At 39.5% G+C, this 25971-nt stretch overlaps 1 protein-coding gene across 2 annotated transcripts in view; it reads left to right on the top strand.

Moving 5' to 3' along the window:
- Positions 1–25971, top strand: part of LOC118716536 (histone-arginine methyltransferase CARM1-like) — a 223018-nt gene that overhangs the window by 166237 nt on the left and 30810 nt on the right. For both annotated transcript variants that reach the window (XM_036433930.2, XM_036433931.2), the window contains exons 6-7: positions 18779–18956; positions 24427–24517. In XM_036433930.2, the coding sequence (XP_036289823.1) occupies positions 18779–18956; positions 24427–24517 (269 nt within the window). The remainder of the gene's footprint in view (positions 1–18778; positions 18957–24426; positions 24518–25971) is intronic.

Raw genomic sequence — 25971 nt, 5'->3', positions numbered from 1 at the left:
AGGCAGGAACAAGGAGAGATGAGAAACGAGATATTTCTTCCTCGGAGTCCTGGGTGGGCCATCTGGCAATCTTTAAATCCAGGTGCCAGACTGAATAGCATGCTTTGGGTGACTTTATAAATGTATTCTTCAGGGGAGATGTTGTTCTAACCTCTGTGCTTCACACGGCTTCCTAGCTGATGGAAATCTTTTCTGTCCTTTGCTTGAAAATTATGTGGAACACGGCCCAGTAGAGACTAATAAATCAGCATAAGAACTTCTCAGCTGGTCTGAACAGCAGCTAATGATGGGAAAGGTGGTTGAATTATTCTGCATAAAGCCGGGACAAGAAAATGATGTGCGAGTATATCAAGTTCAGCGAATATGAGGCACTGTCTCGGGGTCCTGAGTGAAACAGCAACCCAGTTCTTCCTCATGTTCCAGGGACAGGGAGACCACCTCCATGTGGGAGTCTGAGTGATGAAATGAGGAAATGCCACATGGGGAACAGTGAGGTCAGGTTCTAGCCTACACTGGGTTGCTTATTGGTTCCTTGAAATTAACAAGTCATGTTACATTTTGTGTCTCCATCGCCTCTTTTGCCCAATGAGGTTGTTGAACTAGGACCATGATCTTTGAGGTTCCATCTATGCCAGTGGTTCCCAACCTTTTTTTGGCCATGCCCCGCCTAAGCATCTCTAAAATCCTGCCTCGATGCACACACCCCTCCCCCCCGCCCCATGACATATAATTCTTATTATTAAAAAAGTGAACTCCTATTCATGTGGAGGAAGCCTAAAAGGCCATTTCCTTGATCTAAACAAGCTTCCAAAGAACATGGCATCCATTAAAGAGAAAAATAAAAGAATGAAAGGACAGTTGAAATACCAAGGAAGAAATCACTAAGAAATTGTTAAAAATAATAATAATATTAAAAAATAGAAAATAAAGTTTCAAAACATAATAGAGAACTAAAATGCATAAATATGCCATAATATATATTTACATACTGTATATGAGGCCCCTAGAACCATAAGAAATGCAAAAAATTCACTGCTAATAACGCATTCTTGAATTGCCCCCTTAAAAATCAAAGTGCCCCACATTGGGAGCCACTGTCCTATGCTTTCACTTCCCCCATCACATTTTATAGATCTGTAGACCTGCATTGTTGACTCCAGGCTAAGTGGTTACAATCACTCTAGTTTCCGATAACACACCCTTTAATTACTCTCATGCAGTTCAGTTCCCAGTATTTGTATTTTCTGGATTGCATTGTCTCAGGATTGTATATTCTAAATTGCATGGTCTCAAACCAATTCAAGGCTTGAATAAGAGCCTGAGTATGTATTATAACTGAATCATAGGAAAAGAAGGAAAATGTAGAGGTCAACTCTTCCTTAATACTGAGAAATTATCTGAGTGGATTAGCAAAGAAGTGTCCCCACATGTGAGATAGAAGATTGTTCATCATGATTGTGCATGTTTCTCTGCTCACAATACTTCTGGCACCAAATGGGTGGGCTTTATGCCCCTTGTACCAACCAATTTTCCAATGCTCTGGACCCCACTGGGCATCACATAATTTAATTCGGACACTATCTGGAGTTAGTGCCCAATTCCACACGTGTAAGGGCTCAGTCCCACAGGACTGCCCTCAGCTTCCCTCAGATATCAGTCACACATGGTGGGTCCTCAGGGTACCCACACTTCTGTCATCTTGCCTACTAAGTTGGAGGGTCCCACAAACCCGGTCAGTTTTCAGTAATTTGCTAGAAGAGCTCATGAAACTCAGGGAAACATCAACCTATATTTATTAATTTATCATAAAGGACATTATAAAAGGTACAGATTGAAGAGGTATTTAGGGGAAAGTCAGAAGCCCCCCCCCCCACCATGTAGAAATGTCTGTCCTTTTGGTGTTGGTGTGTGCTACCCTCTCAGCATGTGAATGCATTCAACACAGATGCTCTCTGAGCCCCATTTAGGAGTTTTTATGGAGGCTTCATCATGTAGACATGATTGATTATTAATTCAGTCTCCAGCCCCTCTTCCCTTTATGGAGAATACAGGAGGGGCTAAAAGCTCCAAGCATCTACAGACTGTGGAATCTCAGAGGGAAGGCAGAGGCGCTTTAGTGGAGGGATAGGAGGGTTGGGAAGAGATCAACTAAAGAACTTATATGCATATATGCCTAACCCATGGGCACAGACAATAGGGTGGTGAAGGCCTGGGGGATAGGACAGGGTTAGGCTAGAAGGGATATTGGGAGGGGGCGGCAGAGGGGGTGGGGGAGAGAGACAAGACATGTAATACTTGTAATACTTTCAACAATGATGACTTAATTTAAAATAAATAAATAAATAAATAAATAAATAAATAAATAAATAAATAATAAAAGTTCCAAGCTTCTAATCATGGCTTGATCTTCCTGGTGACCAGCCCCTCTTCTGAAACTGTCCAGGAGCCAACAAGGAGACATCTCATTAGAACAAAACATGCTTCTCTCACTCGGGAAATTCAAAAGGCTTTGGGAGCCGAGTGTAAGAGGCTCCTATCACTCCAGAAATTACAAGGGTTTTAGGAGCTCAGTGTCAGGAACCAGGGACCGAGACCAAATGCATATTTCTTGTGTCACATTGTCCTTGTGAAATCCTGGAATAAAGCAGAAACAGAAGGAAATATAAAGGGTGAAAAGCATCCCTGGGTCTCACCTTTCGCTCAGACCTTCTTAGCAAGAGGGCAGGTGAGTCATTGATATCAGGCAGAGACAGATGAAGGGTCTCCCGGAAATAGGCCAGCAGATCCCTGCCTGGAAGAGCTTGCTGCAGTATTCTGAGGGGGGTCACCAGTCAGTTAAGGCGCCAACTAGCTGGGGATGAATTTATTTTTATTTTTTATTTTAATTTTGGCAGGTTGAGCTCAGGCAGCGTGTGGTTTGGGATGATCTAGGAAGAAAATGCTTTGTGAGGTTAGAGTGAGCTGGGTCGCTCTGCCCCATATCGTGCCTAGATATTTCTCTGAAGCAAGGAGTAACGTGGATGTGGAAGAAGTTCTGAAACCTCCAGTCTTCCTAAACAGTCCCTGTAAGAAGAGAGGTGGGTGGGGGAGGAGGAAGAACACACATCAAAACCCAGATTTGAATAGTCTCTAATTTTTAAGAGTAAATGTGTTTTTATCCTACTTTCTCCGAAGAGCCCCAATGCATTTATTCTCTAAGTCCCTAGTTACATTCACTTGATAATGAAGGTCTGCATGGACTCACACTCTTTCAGATCCGTTTTGGTTGTCATGACTTCATGACTGTTTCTATCCATTCGTAATGCTGCTTGCTTTCAGAAATGTGATTTTTTTTTTCTTGTGAGCACTTCCTTAGACTAGGTATTCTTCTTAAGAAGGACCTGAAGAAAACGTGCAGAATGCCTTGGCTACATTTTTATGACCTAGGCATTTTATTAGCCCTCACTACACAGGGGCAGTTCTGTTTACTCGTCTGCTATCCCAAAGCTCTGCAGAGCTGGCTGCAGATCAGGCCGCCAGCTATTCCCAAGCCACTGGTTGCTCTCAAAGCCAAGGATGAGCTAATTAGCTGAATTTCACATTTGAGGAAAAACCATCTGAGAGCATGAAACATGTGGGCTGGTAAAACCCGAGACAGTTTTTATACTCACATAACATTTGGTGGAAAATAAATCCAGATAAATGCTAATTCCTTCATAGTTAAATGGTTAAAATGCTGCTTTGTAAGAATTACTTTATAGACACATAATATTTTTCAACCCAGCTCCTCACTTTGATTTGGCCTATAACCAGTTTATTTGTATTATTTTTCTAACATCTAAATCAGCATAATCAAGCATATCATTTGTCAATCATTTTTATATGTTGAAAATTCTGACTTCAAATAATCCTTTGGTATATATTTAAAAATCAATTTTGCTATTTAAAAAACCTCAGTTAACTCAAGAATTTCTTTAGTGTCTAATTTGCTATAAAGAAACAATATGCTTGATAGTTATTTAATCATTTTGAATTTCAGTTTTCATATAAAAAAATGGAAATAATGCCCCCCTTACAGTGTTATAGAGTAGATATGAGATAATAAATGGGACATACTTTGTGAGCAGAAAGGTCTAATATTAGCATTGATTTTACTAAAAGCAAAGCAACTGAAATATAATCATATATCTATACTAGAGACCTGATACACAAAATTTGTGCATGGCAGGGGGTGTCCCTCAGCCTAGCCTGCACCCTCTCCAATCTGTGACCCCTTGAGGGATGTCCAACTGCCCATTTAAGCGAGATCGGCTCTACACAGGCAGTTGGATATCCCTCTCAAAATACAGGGCTGCTGGCTCCCAACTGCTCACCTGCCTGCCTTCCTGATTGCCCCTAACCACTTCTGCCTGCCAGCCTGATCACCCATAACCACACCCCTGCTAGCCTGATAGATGTCTTACTGCTCCCCTGCCAGCCTGTTTGCCCCTAACTGCCCTCATCAGGCCTGGTCACCCATAACTGACCTCCCCTGCGGGCCTGATCACCCCTAACTGCCCTCCTCTGCAGGCCTGTTCCCCCCCAACTGCCCTTCCCTACAGGCTCAATTGCCCCCTGCTTCCCTCCCTTGCAGGCCCGGTCTCTCCCAACTTTCCTCCCCTGCTCGCCATCTTGTTGTGGCCATCTTGTGTCCACATGGGGGCAGCCATCTTGTGTGTTGGAGTGATGGTCAAGTTGCATATTATTCTTTTCTTACTTTTATAGGATATAAAAGTCTAATATGCAAATTGTCCCCATGGAAATTTGACCAGGAGACTGATTGCTCACTCTGACATGCGCTGACCACCAGAGGATGGCACAGAATGAAGGAAGGCCCCAGCTGGCAGCTGGCAGCTGGGGAAGGGAGGCTCTGGCCAGCAGCTGGAAGGCCCCAATTGGCCCTGATCACTGGCCAGGACTAGGGACTCTGCCCGTGCACAAATCTCATGCACCGGGCCTCTGGTATTGTAATAATTATGTACTGTGCCAGGTGGGTAACTAGAGTTATCAGGGGAATCACATTGTAAATTATATATACAAATATCTAACCACTATGCTATACACCTAAAACTAATATAAAATAATATTGAATATTAACTGTAATTGGAAAAAAAAAATAGAAAGATGTTGGGAGTCTTGTTAAGCCCAAGAGATGGGCCAGGGAGAGTTATTAGTGTCAAAGGCCTTTTCAGGGTATATACACATTTGCTGTTGGCTTTTGGATGAGTTGAAGCTTCAAAGGTGCTTTAGTGTCAGGGACATTTACAGCTTCCGTTTCTAAGCCTCTCCCTAGATGGTAATGTGGTTTAGTTCCCCGCCGACAAACCCTCTAGAGAGAGGCCGTGGTGTGATGTGGCTGCCCTCTTTGGTGTAAGCAGTGGAGAGAGAACGCAGGGAGATGGTGGTTGTGATGGTGGTTGTCCTCTCCTGGACACCTGACTGATGGTCCAGACTGTGAGCAGTTTTCCACCTGATCACTTGTCATTCAGGTTCCTGGTCTATGAAGGCTGGAGAGCGTTTGCTTACTTAGAATCACTGAAGGTCACACTTTAGTGATTGCGGGAGAGGAGTATTTGGAGGTGGGGCCAACAGGGGGCGGAGCCACAGTTGGTTGGCTGGCCGCCTCCTCCCCCAAATCGGGCCAGCTGGCCACTGCAATGTGCAGCATAGCCACTGGTTGTCTGGTCATTCCACCATTTAGACGCTTGGCATATATATATGTGTGTGTGTGTGTGTGTGTGTGTGTGTGTATGTATATATATGTATAAATATGTATATATGTATGTATATATTGATATATATTATATATTAGAGGCCTGGTACATGACATTCGTGCACTGGGGCGGGAGGATGTCTCAGCCCAGCCTGTGCCCTCTCACAGTCCAGGACCCCTCAGGGGGTGTTTGACTGCTAGCTTAGGATGTCCTGTGGGAGTGCACTGACCACCAGGGGCAGCTCCTGTGCTGAACGTCTGCCCCTTGGTGGTCTTGCATGTCATAGATTCCAGTCATTCGGCCATTTGGTCAATTTGCATATTAGCCTTTTGTTATGTAGGATAAATAGATTATTGGCTATATTCCCTATGCTGTCCTTAATCCCATCCCTTTTTTTCTCAGTTCCCCAATGCCCCTCCCATCAGGCAAACATCAGTTTGTCCTCTGTATCTATGAGTCTGTTTCTGTTTTATTTGTTCATTTTTTGTTCTTTAGATTCCACATATAAGAGAAATCATATGGTATTAAGACACCCACATTCATCTGTTAGTTCATCTCCATGTAACAGATAACCCAAATTAACACTGACTTAAGCACACAAGAGCACTTTTTATCTCATGCAAAAGAAGTCTGATGGACGGAACCTAAAGAATGTGGACGCTCCACAAAATGTGAAGGGCCCCTTGCATCTTCCTGTACATTGTCCAGGTCTATGGCTTATCTCCTGAAAGTCACCCCAGCCTCCAAGATGTTTGCTGTAGCTTCATCCCACCAGTTCAATAGGATGGAGAGAGGAAGAACTCAAAAATGTCTTTCCCTAGTTCTTTCTCCCTGTTTTAAGGAATCTTCCTGGAAGTCATCCCAGCAATTCATGCATATATTTCATAGGCCAGAACTTGTCAGTTAGCAACACTCAGGTGCAAGAGAGGCTGGGAAATATAGTATTTTAGTTTGTGCATTGTTGCCCTCAGTTGTATAGGCATTTTATTAGTAAGAAAAAAAGGCAAGAATGGATTTGATAAGCAACTAGCAGTTCCCACAAAAAGTGTAAATTATTTGTGGCATCCTGGGGAAAGAGTAGAATGGAAAATCCATGGTCAAGGAGAATTGACCTGGTAACCTGACCAACTGTCTACATCCACACTCCCGCTCTTACTGGACCAATAGCATGGCTCTCCTTGATATTTGCGAAGCCATGTATAATCACATTACATGCATTATCTCATTAAGTCTCAAAGCAACCCTGGAAGTAGGTGCTAATATTATTCCTATTCTATATGTACTCAATTCAAACTTGAGATTAATTTAATGAAAATTACTAGGACATAGAGACTTGAACTCAGGTCATTATCTCGGAAGCAAATACTCTAAACTAACATGCTATCCATCCTACTTAGAAGATAAGAAACAATGAGGAGAAGTTTTGAAGAAGTTACAGAATAAAATTATGTCCCAGAACTAAAGTTAAAAATGGTATATTAAAATGCTAAAAGATAATTTTTAATGGTAAAGTGGTGACTCTCACACAAATACTAAATGAACTTGTATCAAATAATTTTATTAATGAGTGAGCCAGTTAGCTATTAAACCTCCTCTTATAGATAAAGAGGAATGCTGAGAAGAAACTACAGATAGATGCAGGACTGGCCTACGCACAGAGCATTCCACCAGATGCAATTATTTTCTATTTCTCAGAGCAAGAATTACTTGCATCATCTTCTGTTTTCTTACAGAGATCTAAAATAGCTCTAAGACACGAAAGACAAAGATACCCTTGGCCCTTACTAACCTTGTCATCCATTTTAAAAACTCAGCATTTAAATTATTTCTCCCCATTGCCAGGTATGCCAGCATTTAGAGAGACATAAAGAATATCCCCAGCCTGGCTGGCATGGCTCAGTAGGTGAGCGTCGACCTATGAATAAGGAGGTCACAGTTCCATTTCCGGTCAGGACACATGTCTGGGTTGTAGGCTCGATCCCCAGTTTGGGGCATGCAGAAAGCAGCCAATCAATGATTCGCTCTCATCATTAATGTTTCTGTTTCTCTCTCTCTCTCTCTCTCTCTCTCTCTCTCTCTCTCTCTCTCTCTCTCTCTCTCTCCTTCCTTTCTTCCCTTCCTCCCTCCCTCTCTGAAATCAGTAAAAATACATACACATATATATTTAAAAAGCATATTCCCCCAAGTTCCTTTTAACCAGTTACCCTTCATTGACCTGCTAACGTAGGACCAGCATAAAGACTGGAAAGGGGAATAATGATCTTTTCTCTTGGAACTGCTCCCCTGTGTTGGTAATAACTTTCCAAACTAAGATGGAAACTAGATTCCAAGGGCTGCTATGTCACCTTTGGTGAGGTAATTAACAAATACATATTGGATGCCTTCAATGTGCCAGATACTCTGCTAGCTGAGCAAAGTAGACACGACCCCTGCTGTCAGATACAGTTCAGGAGAGAAAACGTCCCTTCCAAACGAGGGCAAATAATCTGGCTGATAGGATGTGCAAAGTGCAACCCCAATCCCCCCCCACACACACAACTGTGAATTGCTTCTGTAGACATTCCAGGTTTCAGTGCTTACTTTATAATGATCAAAGCTTCCTTTCCAAGTCTAAACAGCTTGTCTACCTCCTTGAGGCTCCCTTTCCCCAGTTTTTGGGCATTCTGGAACATCTTTAAAGGGAAACAACTATCTGTATTAAACTTGCCAGAGTGGGTGTGTTTTTTTTGTTTGTTTGTTTTTGTTGTTGTTTTGTTGTTGTTGTGTGTTTTGTGTGTGTGTGTGTGTGTGTGTGTATGTGTGTGTGTGTGTTTGTTTGTTTTGTTGGTGGCCAAACTATAGGATTGGCAACATCTCCCTCATAAAAGCTTCCTGCGACTTCTGCCACCTTTGGAAATTCTGCGAGTGATAAAGGGGCATATAATTACTCAGTACTGAGAAGCTTCTGGACTCCTCCCCTTCTGCTCTTAAGTCGTCCCAAAGAGAAGCAAGGAGAAATCCCTTTCTTTGACTCTTTCCCTTCCTTCTGCATCTGTCTCCTGCCTCTGCCTTCTGTCTTCCTCACTCTATGTTCTCCTCATCGCCCTGCCAACTAGTTCTTGTTTGCAAAGGTTTTCTGTGCTCACGTCTCTGGCTGGTTCCTCCAGGGGCCCATTTATTCCTTTTTAGCCGCCAGTTTCACAGGCCCTGTTTGCTGCACACTGTAATTAAGCAGCAGTGGCCCAGAGAGGTCAGAGGCAGTGCTCAGTGCTGTAATCACCTTGATTACAGGAGAGAGGCAGGTATGCACTGAGGGGGAGAAAGGAAAAAGGGAGAGAGAGCGGGGGAGACAGTAACCACAGGTACTTCCTCTTCAGACCCTTCTCAGAAAGGAGCCAAGCCATAATGCCACTATCATCAATAATGGTTATGAACTAAGCTTGTTGAAACACATTGACAGATACAATTACTTTCATCCAAGTCCGCCCCTGATTGGACACTGACCCCTCCTTTCCCCCTCCTCCCAGGACTCAATGTCCTGATTATAAAATGATGGGCTCAGAACAAGTAGTTAGCAAAAACCTTTAGCTCAAATATTCTGTTTAAGTAAATTAAAGCCACTGAACTTTTAACAGTAAGCTTGCTATTGCTTTTTATATATTTTTTAAATTACTTTATTGATTAAGGTATCACATATTTGTCCTCAACCCCCTATTTCAATCCCCCACCCCTCCCCACTCATGCCCCCACTCCCCTATTGTCTTTGACCACTGGTTAGGCTCATATGTGTGCACATAAGTCCTTTGGTTGATCTCTTCCTTTTATCCCCACCCTCCCTTTGAAGTCCAACAGTCTGACCCATGGCTCCTAATCTCTGGGTCTGTTCTTGGTCATCTGTCTATGTTCACCATTTCTCCTAGATGAGTGAGATTATGTCCTACTATAAACATAAGAATCAAAAATGAGACAAGCAATAATCATTATGCTGAAAGGCTTATGAATCAATCTGTAGTGAGTTTCTTTCTTGGCCAGCAGTTCTTTTGAAACCCAATTTCTTTTTCTTTTTCTTTTCTTTTTTAAAAAAAATATGTATATTTTATTGATTTTTTTTTACAGAGAGGAAGAGAGAGGGATAGAGAGCTAGAAACATCAATGAGAGAGAAACATCGACCAACTGCCTCCTGCACACCCCCTACTGGGGATGTGCCTGCAACCAATGTACATGCCTTGACCAGAATCGAACCCCGGACCCTTCAGTCCAAAGACCAACACTCTATCCACTGAGCCAAACCAGTTTCGGCTTGAGACCCAATTTCAATGTCAAACTATTGCTTTTTAAAAATATCTGAGCCAGTGTTGAGCATTGCCATTAAGGAATGGGGCTGAAGGAAAAGAAAAGAAACATTGGTTAGGGGTCCTGTTGTTTGGGGGGCTGGCTGCTCACTGGCTTTTTTTGTTTTCATTAAAGTGATAACTGTACATGAAGAAGGGGAATCCAGTAATTTAGGCAGTTCTAAAATAAAACAAAGTCATGTCCCACCCACCCATTCATGCCAATCGTGTTTTCCAGTGAATCACTCTGAGCTTTTGACTTTTTAGTTATTTAGCTGATGGCCATCATCACTTTATATCCTAATACCCACTTTTCTGTTATCCTGAGTTATCTACTTTGAATATAGTATTGACTCCCACTCACTATAGTGGAAGAGGAACTGTCGTCTTCAGAAGCACCTCCCAATTTTGTTCGATTATATTATTTCTAGATTGTCAGGGTTTAGAATAATCAGTCTTTAATGCTTTGTCTATAACTTGCTTCTGAAAACATACCCCCCAGAAAAGCATATAAAGTATAGTGATCATATAAATATCTTCCCCTATGGAACCAAGTGATTTCATTGAACCCATAGAAAAGGAAATGTTACCCTGGCCAGTGTGGCTCAGTTGGTTAAACATCATCCCATGCACCAAAGGGTCAACAGTTTGATTCCCAGTCAGGGCACATCCCCAGGTTTCTGGCTCGATCCCCATTAGGGATATGTGTGTGCAGGAGGCAGCCAATTGATGTGCTTCTCTCTCTCCCTCTCCTATCCTCTCTCACTAAGATCAATAAAATCATATTTAAAAAAGAAAAGGAATATTAATGCTACTTCAAAAAGAATGTTCTACATATAATAAATGGGTAAACTTTTACTTTCAAATTTATTCACTTCTAATTCTACCTATGTTATCCTTTTTCTTACATCTTTTCCTCTTGACTGATTCCTTGTGTCTTTTGTTGTTGTTGCTGTTGATTTTATATTTGTTACACACAGAAAACCTTTGAGGCTTTCTATATCTGAAAATATTTTCTATTCCCTCACACTTTGGATTAATCATTTTGGATTAATTTTATAACACCCTATAAAATTGGAATGGTTAGCATTCAGTTTCCTGAATTATAAAATGATGGAATGATTAGAATGGATGAATCCATTTCTAACCATTAGTCTTTTATTTTAACTTCTTTATTACCAATTTTTAATATTAATCTCTTAATTGTGTAGATTTATTTATTTTTATTTCTGACAAAGCATTTTTGAAGAGGGCTTTTGGGTGCTATATGAGTTTTTTCATGTTGAAAATGTGAATCACACCTTCTGGATTTAATCTTCTTTTGGTCACAATTATTTCTTTTTCTAAATTCTGTAATCATTGTTCCATTGTTTTCCAAATGAATGTGACTATGGAGAAGTTAATGCTAGCCTGACTTTCTTACACTTTTAATATGATTCATTTTTCTGCCTAGGTGCCGGAGGAATTTTTTCCCCTCTAAATCCAAAATCTTGAATAGAATATATTTCCATGTTACTATTACTACATGAAATTTTCCTATGACCACAATGTATTTTTCTTTTAACAAGTTAATTTTTTTTCAGGGGACTTTCTTTTAGTATACCTTTGAGTGATTTTTTTCGTTCCATTTTTCTATGTCTTGAATTACCTTTATGCTGTTTTGTTTAATTTGTCTTCCCTGCCTATTAGCTTCTTTCTGATTGCAGAAATCAGTTTGCCTCTTAAAATATGCATTCATTATGATAATCTCAAGCTTTTCTATTAATAACATAATTTAAAAATTTCCTATTATAAAATATTTCATGCATATAGAAATAGAGGTGAGTATAAATATAAGGTGTAAAGAATACTAAACAAACACATATATATCCACAATCCAGTTTAAGAACAATCAAAGCAGTTTTACTATTGAAAACATTTGAACTTTTTTATAAAATCAATTATCTTATATTTTCTCCAGCAGCCTGCTTCCCCCCTCACCCCCTAGTTTAAAATTCTGCTTATTAAATTAATTTATGTTAATACATATTTCTCACTGTTGAATAGTATACAGGGTTACCACCATTTATTCATTCATTTTACTGTCACTAATTCATTTTATTTTAAAATTTTATTTTATAACTACTGATATTATAAAAATTTTAGGACAAGTTATCTTCTATACATGTTCAAAATTTTGTCTGGAATATATATTTCTAGGGGGTGATATTTTTAAGCCATAGAATTAAGGATATTGTTAGCTCAGTTATGCCAAATGCTTTGGTAAAATTATTATATATAATTTGAGTGTAATATATTATTTTCTTAGAAATTGTGTATTATCCTATAATTATGTTGCTTTGCTTCTTGATTTGTTTCCTTGGGTCTGAAATCTCTCTTTTAATCTTATTATGTTGCTTTATTATCTTGTCTTCAAATTCTTCCATTTAATCTATATTCTTTTTAACTTATATATTCCTTTGTTCTTTCTCACTTGATTTGGTCCTTGAAATAACACTGTGGAATAGGTAATATTATTATTCTCATTTATAGGGGAAAAATGGACTTCCAAGAAATTATGTGTCTAGGCCACAGTCTTAGAGCTAGTGAGTCAAGGATTCACAACCAGCACCAAGTATTCCACCTCCAAACTCTTGCTGTTTCCACTGTTTTAAGAGAAAATATAATTGAGGGCTACATGGTATAGTAAGGCCTCTAAGACTAATTAAACTTTCAAACTGAGCAGGCATAGATAAAACAACACATAATACGAGTACCGTATTTTTCGGACCATAAGACGCTTCGGACCATAAGACGCACCAGTTTTTAGAGAAGGGAAATGAAGAAAAAAAGATTCTGAAACAAATAGTGTCCTAAAATATTTTATGTGCATTAAAACCCAACATCACAGTCATAAACACATGTAATCAACCCTGTAAAGCACACATGTCAAACACAAGGCCCGCAGGCCAAATCCGGCCCACCAGGCCTTGCAATATGGCCCACACCGCGCTGTCATCACTGCACTCCGCTGCGTTCCATCACAATGATGCGCGGTGATATAGGAGGCTTGTGATCTCGAGGGCCGCCTCGCCAGCCGCGCTGTACTTGCTATCTATTACGCATGCGCATAGATAACAAGTCACGCAAGATTCAGGAGGCGTGACCTATAGTCCGGCATCCGATGTGGTTGTGCGGGTGGCAGAGCAGAGGAGAGAGTGAGTGTGCGGGCATAAAAAATACACAGCAGAAGCTGCCAGTTCCTGGCATAAAGTGCAGGCATAAAAATCGCAACAGAATCTGCTATCTGTACCCAGCCAGGCATTTATTGACTGACTTTTTTTTTCTCCACTCCATCTGCCAAATCAAGCTATCCCTGTGCAGTTTTCAACTTTTTCCTTCTAACACAGATTTCCAATAAACTACATCTTTTACTGCCAATATTGATCCCAAAATGTCCAGGAAAAGAAAAGTTGACGGTGAAGGCAGACAATTTAATGACAAATGGGAAAATGAATACATGTTTGTGCTTAGAGAGGGCAAACCAGTGTGTATATTGTGTTATGAGACAGTGTCGGTGATGAAAGAGTACAATATACGTCGTCATTTTGACACCAAACATAATGTTAAGTATGGCAAATATACTTTGGAAGAAAAGCATAAAATTGTTAAAGAACTAAAAGGCAAACTACAATCACAGCAGCAAATGTTTACAAAGGCTACAGCGAAAAATGATGCTGCAGTGAAAGCAAGCTTTATAGTGGCTGAAGAAATTGCCCGTACTTCAAGGTGTTTTTCAGAGGGTGCCTTTTTGAAGCAATGCATGCTAAAAGTGTGTGAGCAAGTATGCCCAGACCAGATATAGAGTTTTCAAAATGTCAGTTTGTCAAGAAACACCATTGCAGATAGAGTTCAAGAACTCTCAGGAAATCTATCATCACAGCTGGCTGAACAGGCATGCAGTTATATCGCTTTTTCACTTGCTATCGATGAAAGCACAGACAACACTGATACAGCGCAGCTGTCCATCTTTATACGTGCTACGAAGACCGACCTCTCTGTCACTGAGGAACTTTTGGATGTAGCTGCCATGCATAGGATGACGACTGGTAGAGATATATTTGAGGCTGTGGAGAAATCTATAAATAATTTTAAATTACCCTGGGAAAAGTTGGTGGGGCTAACTACCGATGGCGCACCTTCAATGTGCGGAGAAAAGAAAGGCTTGGTTGGACTAATGAAGGAAAGAATGCAAAAAAGTCACTGCCACACACCCTTGATTACTTATCATTGCATTATCCACCAAGAGGCTATGTGTGGAAAAGTTCTGGACATGAATGACATAATGACCACAGTCATTAAAACTATTAACTTTATACGGGCACGTGGCCTGAATCATCGCCAGTTCCAGCAGTTTTTACAGGAGGTGGGTGCAGAGCATGGAGACGTGCCATACCACACAGAAGTAAGATGGCTGAGCAAGAGCGCAGTCCTCAAAAGATTTTTTGAGCTCAGAGAACAAATTGCTCTTTTCATGGAAAGTAAAGGAAAGCCCTTGCCTGAACTGTCGGATCCCTCCTGGCTATGTGATTTTGCTATGATGTGTGACATATGTGAGCATCTCGCCCAACTGAATCTGAAGCTGCAGGGACGCAAACAAGTCATCACGAAGATGTCTGACATGATCACGGCATTCCAGCGTAAACTTCAACTATGGAAGTCCCAACTGGAACAGGACAATCTTGCCCACTTTCCCGTTTGTTTGAGTATCTCAACCACTATTTCTGGTACTTTTCCTTGCAGTCGGCTGGCTACCAAAGTTAGCCGTTTACTAAGTGAATTTGAGCGGCGCTTCTCTGACTTTAGAACACAGCACTCAGGCTTTGACATCTTTGCCAATCCTTTTACAGTTGATGTCAACAATGTGCCCTATCACCTTCAGATGGAGATAATCGAGCTTCAGTCTGACAGTGGCCTGAAATCAAGGTTTCAGGATGTTGAAATTGAGGACTTCTACCCTCTACTGCCCCCTGACTCAATGCCAGAGCTCCAACTTCATGCTGCCCGTATTCTATCCATGTTCGGGAGCACCTATCTTTGTGAACAGATGTTTTCAATAATAAATCTGAACAAAAACAAGCACAGATCACGCATTACCGATGACAACCTCCATGCTGTTTTGCGGGTTGCTACAGCCCAAGAAATAAAATACCGATGACAACCTCCATGCTGTTTTGCGGGTTGCTACAGCCCAAGAAATAAAACCGAACATTGACTCATTGATCCGGGGAAAACGGTGTCAGACATCTAGCCAGAAAACAAAACAATGAGCATTTTAGGTACATTCCAATATTACTGTTTTGCTTGATACCAATATTACTGTTTTGCTTGATAGCATGTGAGTTGGTTAACAGCACTGTTAAGGAAAAGATTGTTCCACTCATTTTAAATTCACATTTCTGGTTAACATTGTCAGTTTATGACTGTTCAGTAAACCATTCGGCCCGCGATTTAGGCTGGATTTTAGATTTTGGCCTCTTCTCTGATTGAGTTCGACACCCCTGCTGTAAAGTAAACAGCAGCATTTAGAACCATTTTAGAGCCAGGCAAGCACACAGAGACCACACAGAGCCGGGCAAGTAAAAAACTTTTTTTTTTAAAGTATATGTGTAGGGTATATTTGGACCATAGGGACTTTTTCCCCCCATTTCTGGGGGGGGGGGGGGGGGGGAGTGCGTCTTATGGTCCAAAAAATACGGTAATTCGATGAAAATCCTCCCCAATAAGACAACAACCGCAGAATACCAGGTGACATTACCCCTGATCTATCTTGGAAGTTATTGTGATAGTAAAAGGAGGAAGTCTATTGCTGCTACCACCTAAAGATTGTACATGTGTGTGAGTGTGTGTGTTTTAGGCAGCTGATAACAAGTGAAATGAGTATTGAAACAGGCTTTTGAAACCTAATGTAATATCAAGGAAACAGGATGGAAACAAGAATATGACACGGGTTTTCTTGTACTTTGATAGTATTGGGAGAAGAGCCTTTATTTGGAATCTCCCTCTATCCTCAACTCCCTCTGACCTGAAGAACCAGGTCACACAGTGAAAATTGGTGCAACAATGAATATGATGGAGGGCGGAGCCTTCGCTACATAAGGGCCTCTTCCAGAACTTGGAGGGAGAGACTGAAGTGCCTTTTTTTCCTGGAAAAGGCAGTGGCACTGAGTTACAGTTTTGGAAGAAAGGTATAGAAAGTGGCATAAGTGATCTCTAGTGAAAATAATGTAAACCAAGCATGAAGGATAGCAAAAACTGACTAAAAAAATATTATATCCTTTATCTCTGGAATTGGCTGCTCTTGTGTTTTAAAGCTACTTTCAAATGTCTATGTCAAGAAATTATATTCAGACATAGGATTATCAACTATTTTCATTGTTTCCTAAAGGTTGTCCTATGGGAGATCAATACATTTTCAATGAAAAAAGACTGCAAAGTATTCAAATAGATTTGGATGTATTTTTTTAACCATGCCAACAATATGGGCTAAAACATATTACAGAAAAAATATTATTTTTATGTATATTAATATGTAATTGTAAAATATTACATATTTTAACAGAGATGTACTAAAATTCTGCTAGGAATATACCCTGCCCACATCTGGATGGCAGGAATAAAAGTGAATTGCATTTTCATGTTTTTGCTCATCTTCATTTCTTTTTGTTTTGTTTTTAGTGAATAATATTTTTAAGAAATGTAATATGACAACAATAATAACTTTAATACTTAGCCCTTAATATGTTTTATGTCACATAGTCCTAAGAAGTAGGCACTGCTGACATTATATAAATGCTATTTTTAAATTTCAGACTTAAAGCTATGATGAACTGGACAAGTTGGTTCAGGCAGAAAGGAGAAAATGGGAATGAGACATCTGGAAGGCAGAAATAAGAAAATATAGAAACTAATTGTCAGTGGGAAGCAACTATGTATGCCCCCAGGATAGTAAGGCTTATAGGATTAGTGACAAAAACAGAATCAAGGAAATCTAAGATCATATAAAGGTTTTAATGAAATTTAAAGGAATGGTTATTTTTCAAGAAGAAGCAGGGGTTGGCTCTTATTGATAATTGAGGAGGTGACAAAGCACATTGGTAGAAATGTTTGTGTGCTGGCCGGGACTCCTGAGAGAGAGGAACCTCAAGATGTAGTTTGGGCAGCCATCCACAATGGAGTCTTATTGAGAGCCGTTCATGTGAATGGGCTCTGCCTCCTGGTCTCTATACAATCCCAAGGACTTGACTAAAGTATGGAATGATGATAGATTGGAATTCCGAGTCCTTGTGCGTGGATGAATGTTGACAAAGGATGACATTTTCAAATTGTTTTTCCTTAGAGATTCCTTAATTTCTTTTTTAAAATAAAAGTGGAAATGGCATTTAATAAGGTTACACCCTAGAAGATAGTATTTGAGGTGAAAGATACCCTAGCCACATGAAGAAGTGATCAGAAATTGAGAATTGAGTCATAATAAATTTATGGTATACTGCATGGAGGATGAGGAAAGGGATCGAGGTAGGAAAATACAAAATGAAGGTCTCTGACTATGTATAAATTCAATGAGCAAAAATGTAAGAGTTTGGGGGTCTCAAAGAACCCCAACTTGAAAGGAATGTGCTGTATATCATGCTGGTACGTGTAAGGTGTTTATTAGGATTTTTTTTCAGGCAGTAAAAAGACATAAATATAATCATGCAATCACCTTGTCATATTGAGCATTAGGAAGACCTATATTAGAAATATAATAAATTCCTTTCTCTTCAAGGCCCCTCTTTTAAGTGAGTTCAAAGTTATTAAATAAAATCTAGAGGACATCAAAGAAAAATGAGTACATAACTGTAAAATGTACTTCTAAAGACAGGTTAATGAACATGATATTTTTGGCATCAATAGATCAAAAGGTAATTTAATAAGGATCAAGGTAATTAATTTGGGCAAGGTTATGGTACAGAAATTTTTGGCATCTTTATTGCAGGCAGAAAAATCGGAAATGAGCTGAAACCATTAGTTAAAAGTAATCTCCCAAAAAGTACCTGTGCATATACAGGGTGGGGTCAAAATAGGTTTATAGTTGTGTCTACAAAGTTTATTCTTATATTACTATTTATTTATTTATTTGTATCACAATTGTCAACCTACTTTTGCCATTCCCTGTATATACACACACTGATCACACATACTTACACATATACATATACACAGTGTTTGTATAAACAGTGTGGAAGGGTATGTGTCAAACTCCTAATAGTTATTATTTGTCTATGGTACAATGATAGGTGTCTTTATTTGTCCTATATCTGAGTTTTCTCATTAATCTATATTAAACATTAGATATTTGTGCAATAAGGAAAAAAAACCTGCCCCAGCCAGTTGTTCACAGCATCATCCCATACAACAAAAAGGTCAGGATGCAATAGGTTGTGGGTTCCATCCCAGGTCAGGGTGGTATGACAGGCATCCAATCAATATTTCTTGATGTTTCTCTCTCTCTCCCTTCCACTTACTCTAAAAATCAATTAACATATCCTCAGATGAGATTTTTTTAAAAATATCTTTGAAGTGTTTATATTATAGGGAAAAAAAAGTCACTTCCCTCTCATCCCTATTGCACTGTCAACCCCTAACCTATGAAACTAGTTTTTTATAAGATTCTGTATGACAATAATACTGCTACTCTGTTTTATCTTTTTCAGATACTAGTGAAAAATAACCATCTTTCAGACAAGATCACTGTTCTGCCAGGGATAATTGAAGAAGTCTCACTTCCCGAGGCTGTAGATGTGATCATCTCTGAACCTATGGGGTACATGCTGTTCAATGAAAGGATGCTGGAGAGCTATCTTCATTCCAAAAAATGGCTGAAAGCAAATGGTGCGTTAGCCAATCCTGGTTTAGAAAATAGGCTAACTTGTCTGTAAAATTTTCCAAGAATCCTGTCAAAAATGTCCCCCATATTCAATTCTGTCAGAAAGGAGAGGAGAACGTTTCCATTGCACCATTTCTTTTATTTTCTCATCTTATTCCTAACACATGAGATAGTCACCAACCATGATGGCAGTGTGCTGCACAGGATTCAATACAGTAGAGGAGACTGGTTCAGAGTTATGTATTTTCGTCCTGGTTCTATCACATTCTTCCTTAAGGAACTTGACCTAATACTTGACTGTTTGACTTCGATTTCTTCACCTGTACAGTTAAAAATAATCTCTAAAGCCCTATGAAGTGTTTGCCTTCTATAATGTAACAGACTCTCTGGGGTCTGCTAGTTCTTTCTGACATACTCTTTTTTTACTGCTTATCTTTTCCCCTATGATCACTACTTATAATCAAGATAAAACTATATAAAGTGCAATAATTTTTGTGCTTACCAAGTGTCTGCATGCACTAATCAAGTTGCATGATTTTATAAAAACCTTACAAAGTGTGAATGATGGAGGTTTTTAACTTATTTGAAGGGTTAATGCTGAGGTTCTTGTGATTTTATATTTCTTCCCCGGGGGTATTTGGCGACATTTGGAGACAATTTGGGTTTTATAATGGGGGCGGGGGAGGGGCAGGGCCAGTACTGGCATCTAATGGGAGAGGCCAGGGATGCTGCTAAACATCCTTCAAAGTACAGTACAGCTTCTATGCGTCAAAGAGGCACCCCCCCTAAAATATTAATAATGCCAAGATTGAGACCTGGCTTAGGGAGATGGACTTGAAAAATCCTGGCACAATGAGGAAAACAACCTAGCAAGGGCGCACCTTCAATAAGTGGCAGAAAGACCCTTACACATGTTGTCTACAAGAGATTCACTTCAGATTGAAAGACACACATAAATTGAAAGTAAAGGAATAGAAAGAGATATTTCATGAAAATGAAAACAAGCAAGAAGAAAAAAAAGCTGGGTAGCAATACTTATACCAGACAAAATAGACTATAAAGCAAAGGCTATAATAAGAGACAAAGAAGGGCCTAGCAATTCCATTTCTGGGAACTTAACCAAAGAAACCCAAAATTCTAAATCTAAAAGACACATACATCCATATGTTCATTGCAACGTTACTTAAAATAGCCAAGATACGGAGGCAATCTAAGTGCCCATCAGTGGGAGAATGGATAACGAAGAAGAAATTGTGTATGTATACAACGGAATACGACTCAAGCAGAAAAAAGGATGAAATCTTGCCGTCTGCAACATGGAATGACATAGAGGGTATTGTGCTGAGTAAATAAGTCAGACAGAAGAGAGCAAATACCATATAATGTCACTTATATATTCATCTATAAAACAAAATAAATGAACAAGCAACATAGAAACAGACTCATAGATGCAAAGAATATTTTGATGGTAGCCAGATAAGTGAGGGGTTGGGGGAAGAGGTACAAATGAAGAAGTACAAATTGGTAGTTACAGAACAGTCATGTGATATATAGTACAGCATAGGGAATATAGTCAATAATATTGTAATAACTATATGGTGCCAGATGGATAGTAGATTCATCAGGGCAATCCACTTAATAAGTTATAGAATATTTAATCTCTGGGTTGTATGCATGAAACCCCTAATATAATATTGTATATCAACTGTAATTGAAAAAACATATTTAAAGTTAAAAAAAAAAGTGACAGAGCAGGGATTTGACCCCAAGTCTGTCTGACCTGCATCCCACACTCACAACTCCTGTACCCATGCTGACTTTCTACTCTTTCCCAGAGAGAGTAGGTGGAATTCTAACAGCCCATGTCTTTCCAATAAGACATAGAAGGTAACTGAATTGTGGCTTCCTACCTTAATTTTATTTACTCTAAATTGCTCCCTATTTTGATATCCAGCAAAATTTGAAGATAAAATGGGGAATAAAAGCACAACTCATAAGTAACCAAGTGACTCAGTATATGTGTACAAATAAAAGCCTGAGACTCATCCATACATGTTTTCAAAAGTTAGGGATTCAGCAATATGCACTTAAAAAAAAAAAAAAACACTCATGTGAAAAAAAAAATAACTGAATAAACTTAGGAAAGGATACCCAATGTTAAGAACTTCATTAGTGTACCTGTTGTAAAACAGCCCAGGTTGAACTTGGAAGCCTTGTGTCCACACGATAAAATCGAACTGTGGAAGAGGAAGGAAAGGAGCAAAGCTGCTTGGATTTCCTCCTCAGTGTCATCGTTCTGCCTCCCCCTCTGCCCTCTCCCCTCTTCCCCCCTCCACTACTCCCCCCCTCCACCATTCCCTCCTCCCCCTCCAGGGAAGAATTTTTATACGTCTTTTCTGGAAAGTTTTTCAAATGGTGAGGTGCTTTTGTCTGATGAGATGTTACACATAGTTAATTAACTGGCAACTGATTGAGCCTGCCTCAGCTGAATATTTCCCCAGGTATTTGAAGTGGATATGAAATTTTATATTGGGCTATGTATTTTTAACTAGGCAGGAAGAAATAAATGCTGATTTTATCCGCTTTTTACCCTGAGTGTTCCTGAGGGAAGAATGATTGATTGTTTTCCCCTAATTATTTTGATTTTCCATCAAAATACGACATAGTTTACAGCATCAAATAATATTAAAAGGCTTATGATAAAAAAGAGGAACCCTCTGTCACATCTCCTCCTATGCCGAGACCGCTACCCAAAGGCTGTCCCTTTCAACTCTACTCTCTCTGTTTCTTCTGTCCATTACCGTGTTTCTATGTAAAGTTACCCTATTGCTATTCTTGTCACTCTGTGGTTGGGAAGTTAGCTTTCCTACATATCAGCTCTCTCCCTTCTTGATACACCCTCCCTTCCCCCATCCTCTCAATGTATGTATACAGGTCCTCAATACCTTATCCTAACCCTTGGGGCTAAATATGCTTCAGAATTCAGAATCTGAAATTCTTTGGAAAGGTAATACACTCATATACCATGTGTTACTTCATGCCTCCAGTCAGATATGAGGCACCGCTCCGTAATGAAACACATTACGTGTATCTCTGCTACTAAACATATGAATATGGGTGCCAAGCGAGATAAATATAGACTATAAATCAACTCACATCAGTTCAGGTCAGGTTTTATCATCGAATGATGTTGCAAACTTAAAAAAAAAAAAATCTGTTGCTTTGCAGAGCAGAGCTTTTTAAAAATTTAGAATTTAATATAAAGAAATATGGACCTAGCTCAGCCGGTGTGGCTCAGTGGTTGAGCATCTACTTAGGAACCAGGAGGTCATGGTTTGATTCCCCGTCAGGGCACATGCCAGGGTTGTGTGCTCAATCTCCAGTAGGGGGCATGCAGGAGGCAGCCAATCAATGATGCTCTCTCATCATTAATGTTTCTGTCTTTCCCTCTCCTTCATCTCTAAAATCAATAAATAAATAAAAATTTTAATAAAGGAAATATGGACTAGGTAATTATTTGGTTAAACGAGTAATCCATGTGGCAAAGTAAATAGTGTTCAGTGCCAAATCTGGGTGCATATGATTATATATTTTCTCATGTAATCTTTTGCTTTTCCTGGAGTTAATTGCCTTTTATTTTCATTGGCTTAGTTTTCTATATACTCATTACTAACTTTTTTCATGTTCCAACAGTATTGATCGATCCTGTCAGTATTTATTCTGTGAGGCCTTCCTCCTGTGGCCCTCTGTCCTCCACTAGTCCCATTGCACGGCTTCCAGCTTTGACTTTCTCTCCCCTTCTTGTGTCTTACACCATCATTCCCACAAAGAAGATTTTCTAACAGGTTCTGGAGAAAGGAAGTTTTAGAAGTTACTTTTTTTATTGAGTCCGTGGATTATCATATTGCTGGGTAGAGAATTTTAACTTGAAAACAATTTTTTTCAGTATTTTCAAGGCTTTTTTTTTTTTTTCTGGTTTCTAATATTGCTATTGAGAAGTGCAATGCCATTCTGACTCCTGATGCTTTAGGTGACATACTGTTTCTCTGTGGACACTTTTAGTATCTTGTCTTTATACCTAGTTTTCTTAGTGTGAACTTTTCAAGTTCAAGATTGAATCGGAAGACATTTTCTTTAACTCTTGGAGTTTTTAAATATTTTACCTTTGATGATTTCCTCTCCTCCATTTTTATCCGATATCTTTGGAATTCCTATTAGGCTTGGGCTCAGAACATCTGCCTCAAAAGCTTCCCAAGGTTACATATTACTTTTCTAGGGTTGTTTAATAGCCTTCTATCTTGAAATTGAAAAAACTCCAAGCAATCATTGTTTGACACAGACGCATGAGATTTGGGTGACATAAAAATGATTATTATATAATCATGCTTTTTCTCTACCTCTGAAAATACAATCTGTTCTATTTTAATAGACTTTGAGTTAAAGTATGGGGCCATTGACTATCAAAGGATATTCTACCCCTAGATTTTGTCTTTCTACTTATTAGCTCTGAGATTGTGGCTGAGACACTTAAATTTCCCTGTTCCTTATTTTTCCTCATTTATGAAATAGGCATAATAATAACACCTATTTTATATTGTTATAAGGATTAAATGAATTAATACATAGAAAACCCAGGGAAAAAGCTCATGGCAAAGTTAACAAAATCAAGATATTTTAGGTATTATTAGTTTTGTGGCAGCATCTCCAGTCTCTTAGGCAGTCCTCATCTTTGAAATAGGATTAATAGCTAATCTATCTTTCATGCACAGTTTAATAAATGACTATTAAAAAGGGTCTCCCTAAAATTGCAAGAATAATAATGCTGATCACCACGTCTACCTGCTCAGAAAGGTCTTATTTCAGACATGCTAGTCTAGGTGTTTGTTTGCCAGCCAAAGAATCTGCCTTTTCCCTGGTGACTGTAGATGTTGGAGCAAAACTCAAGTGTGGGTGTACCAGCAGGGAGGGTGGTGAGCCTGCATATAAGCATAGATTCCAATAGCACTTAAAAAGATAGTCAATATGATTAAACACGGACAAGTCTGAGAAGGGAAATAAAAATGTGATAGAATGATGCAATGTTTATTATTTTCAAAGCCAAGTTTCTTTTATAATAAATAAGAGAGAGAAAAATAAATAAAGGAAGTGCCCAGAAATCAAAGCAGAAGACATACAGAAAAGAACAAAGCCAATAGCTGGGAAGGCACATGTGCCAGGTTGAATGTCTCACCCAGGACTGTATAAGCTTTTATCAGCACATAGCTCAGGGACTTGATTTGGTATTCTTTCTTATATCCCCTCTGATCTTTTGCCTAATATTCTTATCTTTGCTTTGAGGTGAAATTGTATTTTAGCCTGTTGTGTAATAACTGAAATAGATGCAAGGATGGAGCTGGTCAAGAGGCAGGTAAGTGGGCCATTCAATCAGAAGGCAGTAGGAGTCAACTTTTGGATCTGTTGTTTTTTGCTCCTTAGGAAAGATGTTCCCGACATTCAGTGACATCCACTTGGCCCCCTTCTCTGACGACCAGCTTTACATGGAACACTACTCCAGAGCCAACTTTTGGTAATGTTCTATTTCCTTTCTTTTTTTTCCCCAGAGTAAAGTAGAATTTGTGAAATGATTGACATTTGAGGTCATATATTGGGACTGAGGGCTGTCCTCTGCACTGTAGAATGGTTAGCTGCATTTGTGGTCTGTATCTACTAGATGCCAATAGCACCTTCCTTCCCAGGGTGACAACCAAACTGTCTCCAGACATTGCCACGTGTTCCCTTGGGGGCGAAATCACTCCTCAATGAGAACTAGAATAGACATAACAGAGAACTGCTTAGTAATATCAAACACCCCAAAGGCTACCCTGAGGCTAATATGACAACATCTTCCCCCTGACTGCTTTAGCTCCCTTTCCACTTTCCAGCATCCGTTTCTTGACTTGGTACTGTGGCTTTTATTAGAACATGCCTTTGTCAGAGAACATATCAATCAGTATTCCTCACTGTAAATGGGTTGATTAAAAAATCTGTGGAGTTTTCCAAATTGGCTGTTGGCTTTTTGGCAGTTCACCTCACCCTCTGAGACTTGGTTTCTTCATTTGAAAAATGAAAACTAACACAAAAAAATTCTTCCAGTTCTAAACCACCATTCCTTCTAGCATTTTTTTCTGAGAACTGGTTTTTAGAGGAGAAAGAGGGGAGGAGAATGATGCTATTGGACCCATGGAGGAAGGAACAGAACTAATAGCATCCTAGTGGGAATATTAAGTGTGTAGAAGGGAGCACAGGTATGTGCAGGCAGATAGATGAGGATGGATGCTAAAATTTAAGCTTTGAGTTCTAGCTGAGGTAAGCAGAGCCCTCCAATAGAGATATCCAAAGTTCATTTCCCAGGTTTGCTCTTTATAATTCTATCCTTTGGTGAAATGACAGCAAATAGGAGGTGCTTTGGTTTCCTAGGTTACAAATTCTGTGAGAAGTAGGGTCAGAGTGCTACTATTTTTCTTTTCCCCAACTGTTTTCTTATAAGACAGGCTTTCCTACCACAGATTCATAGCATTATGTAGCTTCTGCTTAATCTGTAAATCTGAAACTTCAAGCCAGAGACTTTCCAGTGGGGATAAAGAGCCTATTGGTATGTGGAGGGCAATGAAATGGGGGAGAACTTCATTATGATTATTGTCTGGAAGACCTACCCTAACTGTTTATATTTTAAATGTGTCCTCCTGATTCAGTGGAGAAGTTGGGAGAGACCAGAATTCAAATAAAAGAGTAGATGGAGAGGTTGGTTGTCCCGGCATTCCTTATATGACCTCCCAACCATACCATCTGTGGGCAGATTACTACCTTGAGACTATACATGGTAACAGTGGACTGGCTAGGCTCTCTATAAGTATACAAACATGCTGCTACTTATTCTATCTAAAAAGAAGAAAAAGCCGAAACCAGTTTGACTCAGTGGATAGAGCGTCGGCCTGCGGACTCAAGGGTCCCGGGTTCGATTCCAGTCAAGGGCATGTACCT

The sequence above is a fragment of the Pipistrellus kuhlii genome, unplaced genomic scaffold, assembly GCF_014108245.1.
Source record: "Pipistrellus kuhlii isolate mPipKuh1 unplaced genomic scaffold, mPipKuh1.p scaffold_m20_p_12, whole genome shotgun sequence".
Taxonomy (NCBI): Eukaryota; Metazoa; Chordata; class Mammalia; order Chiroptera; family Vespertilionidae; genus Pipistrellus; species Pipistrellus kuhlii.
Note: the sequence above shows the minus strand (reverse complement) of the source record. Positions and strands in the feature narration are given on the sequence as shown.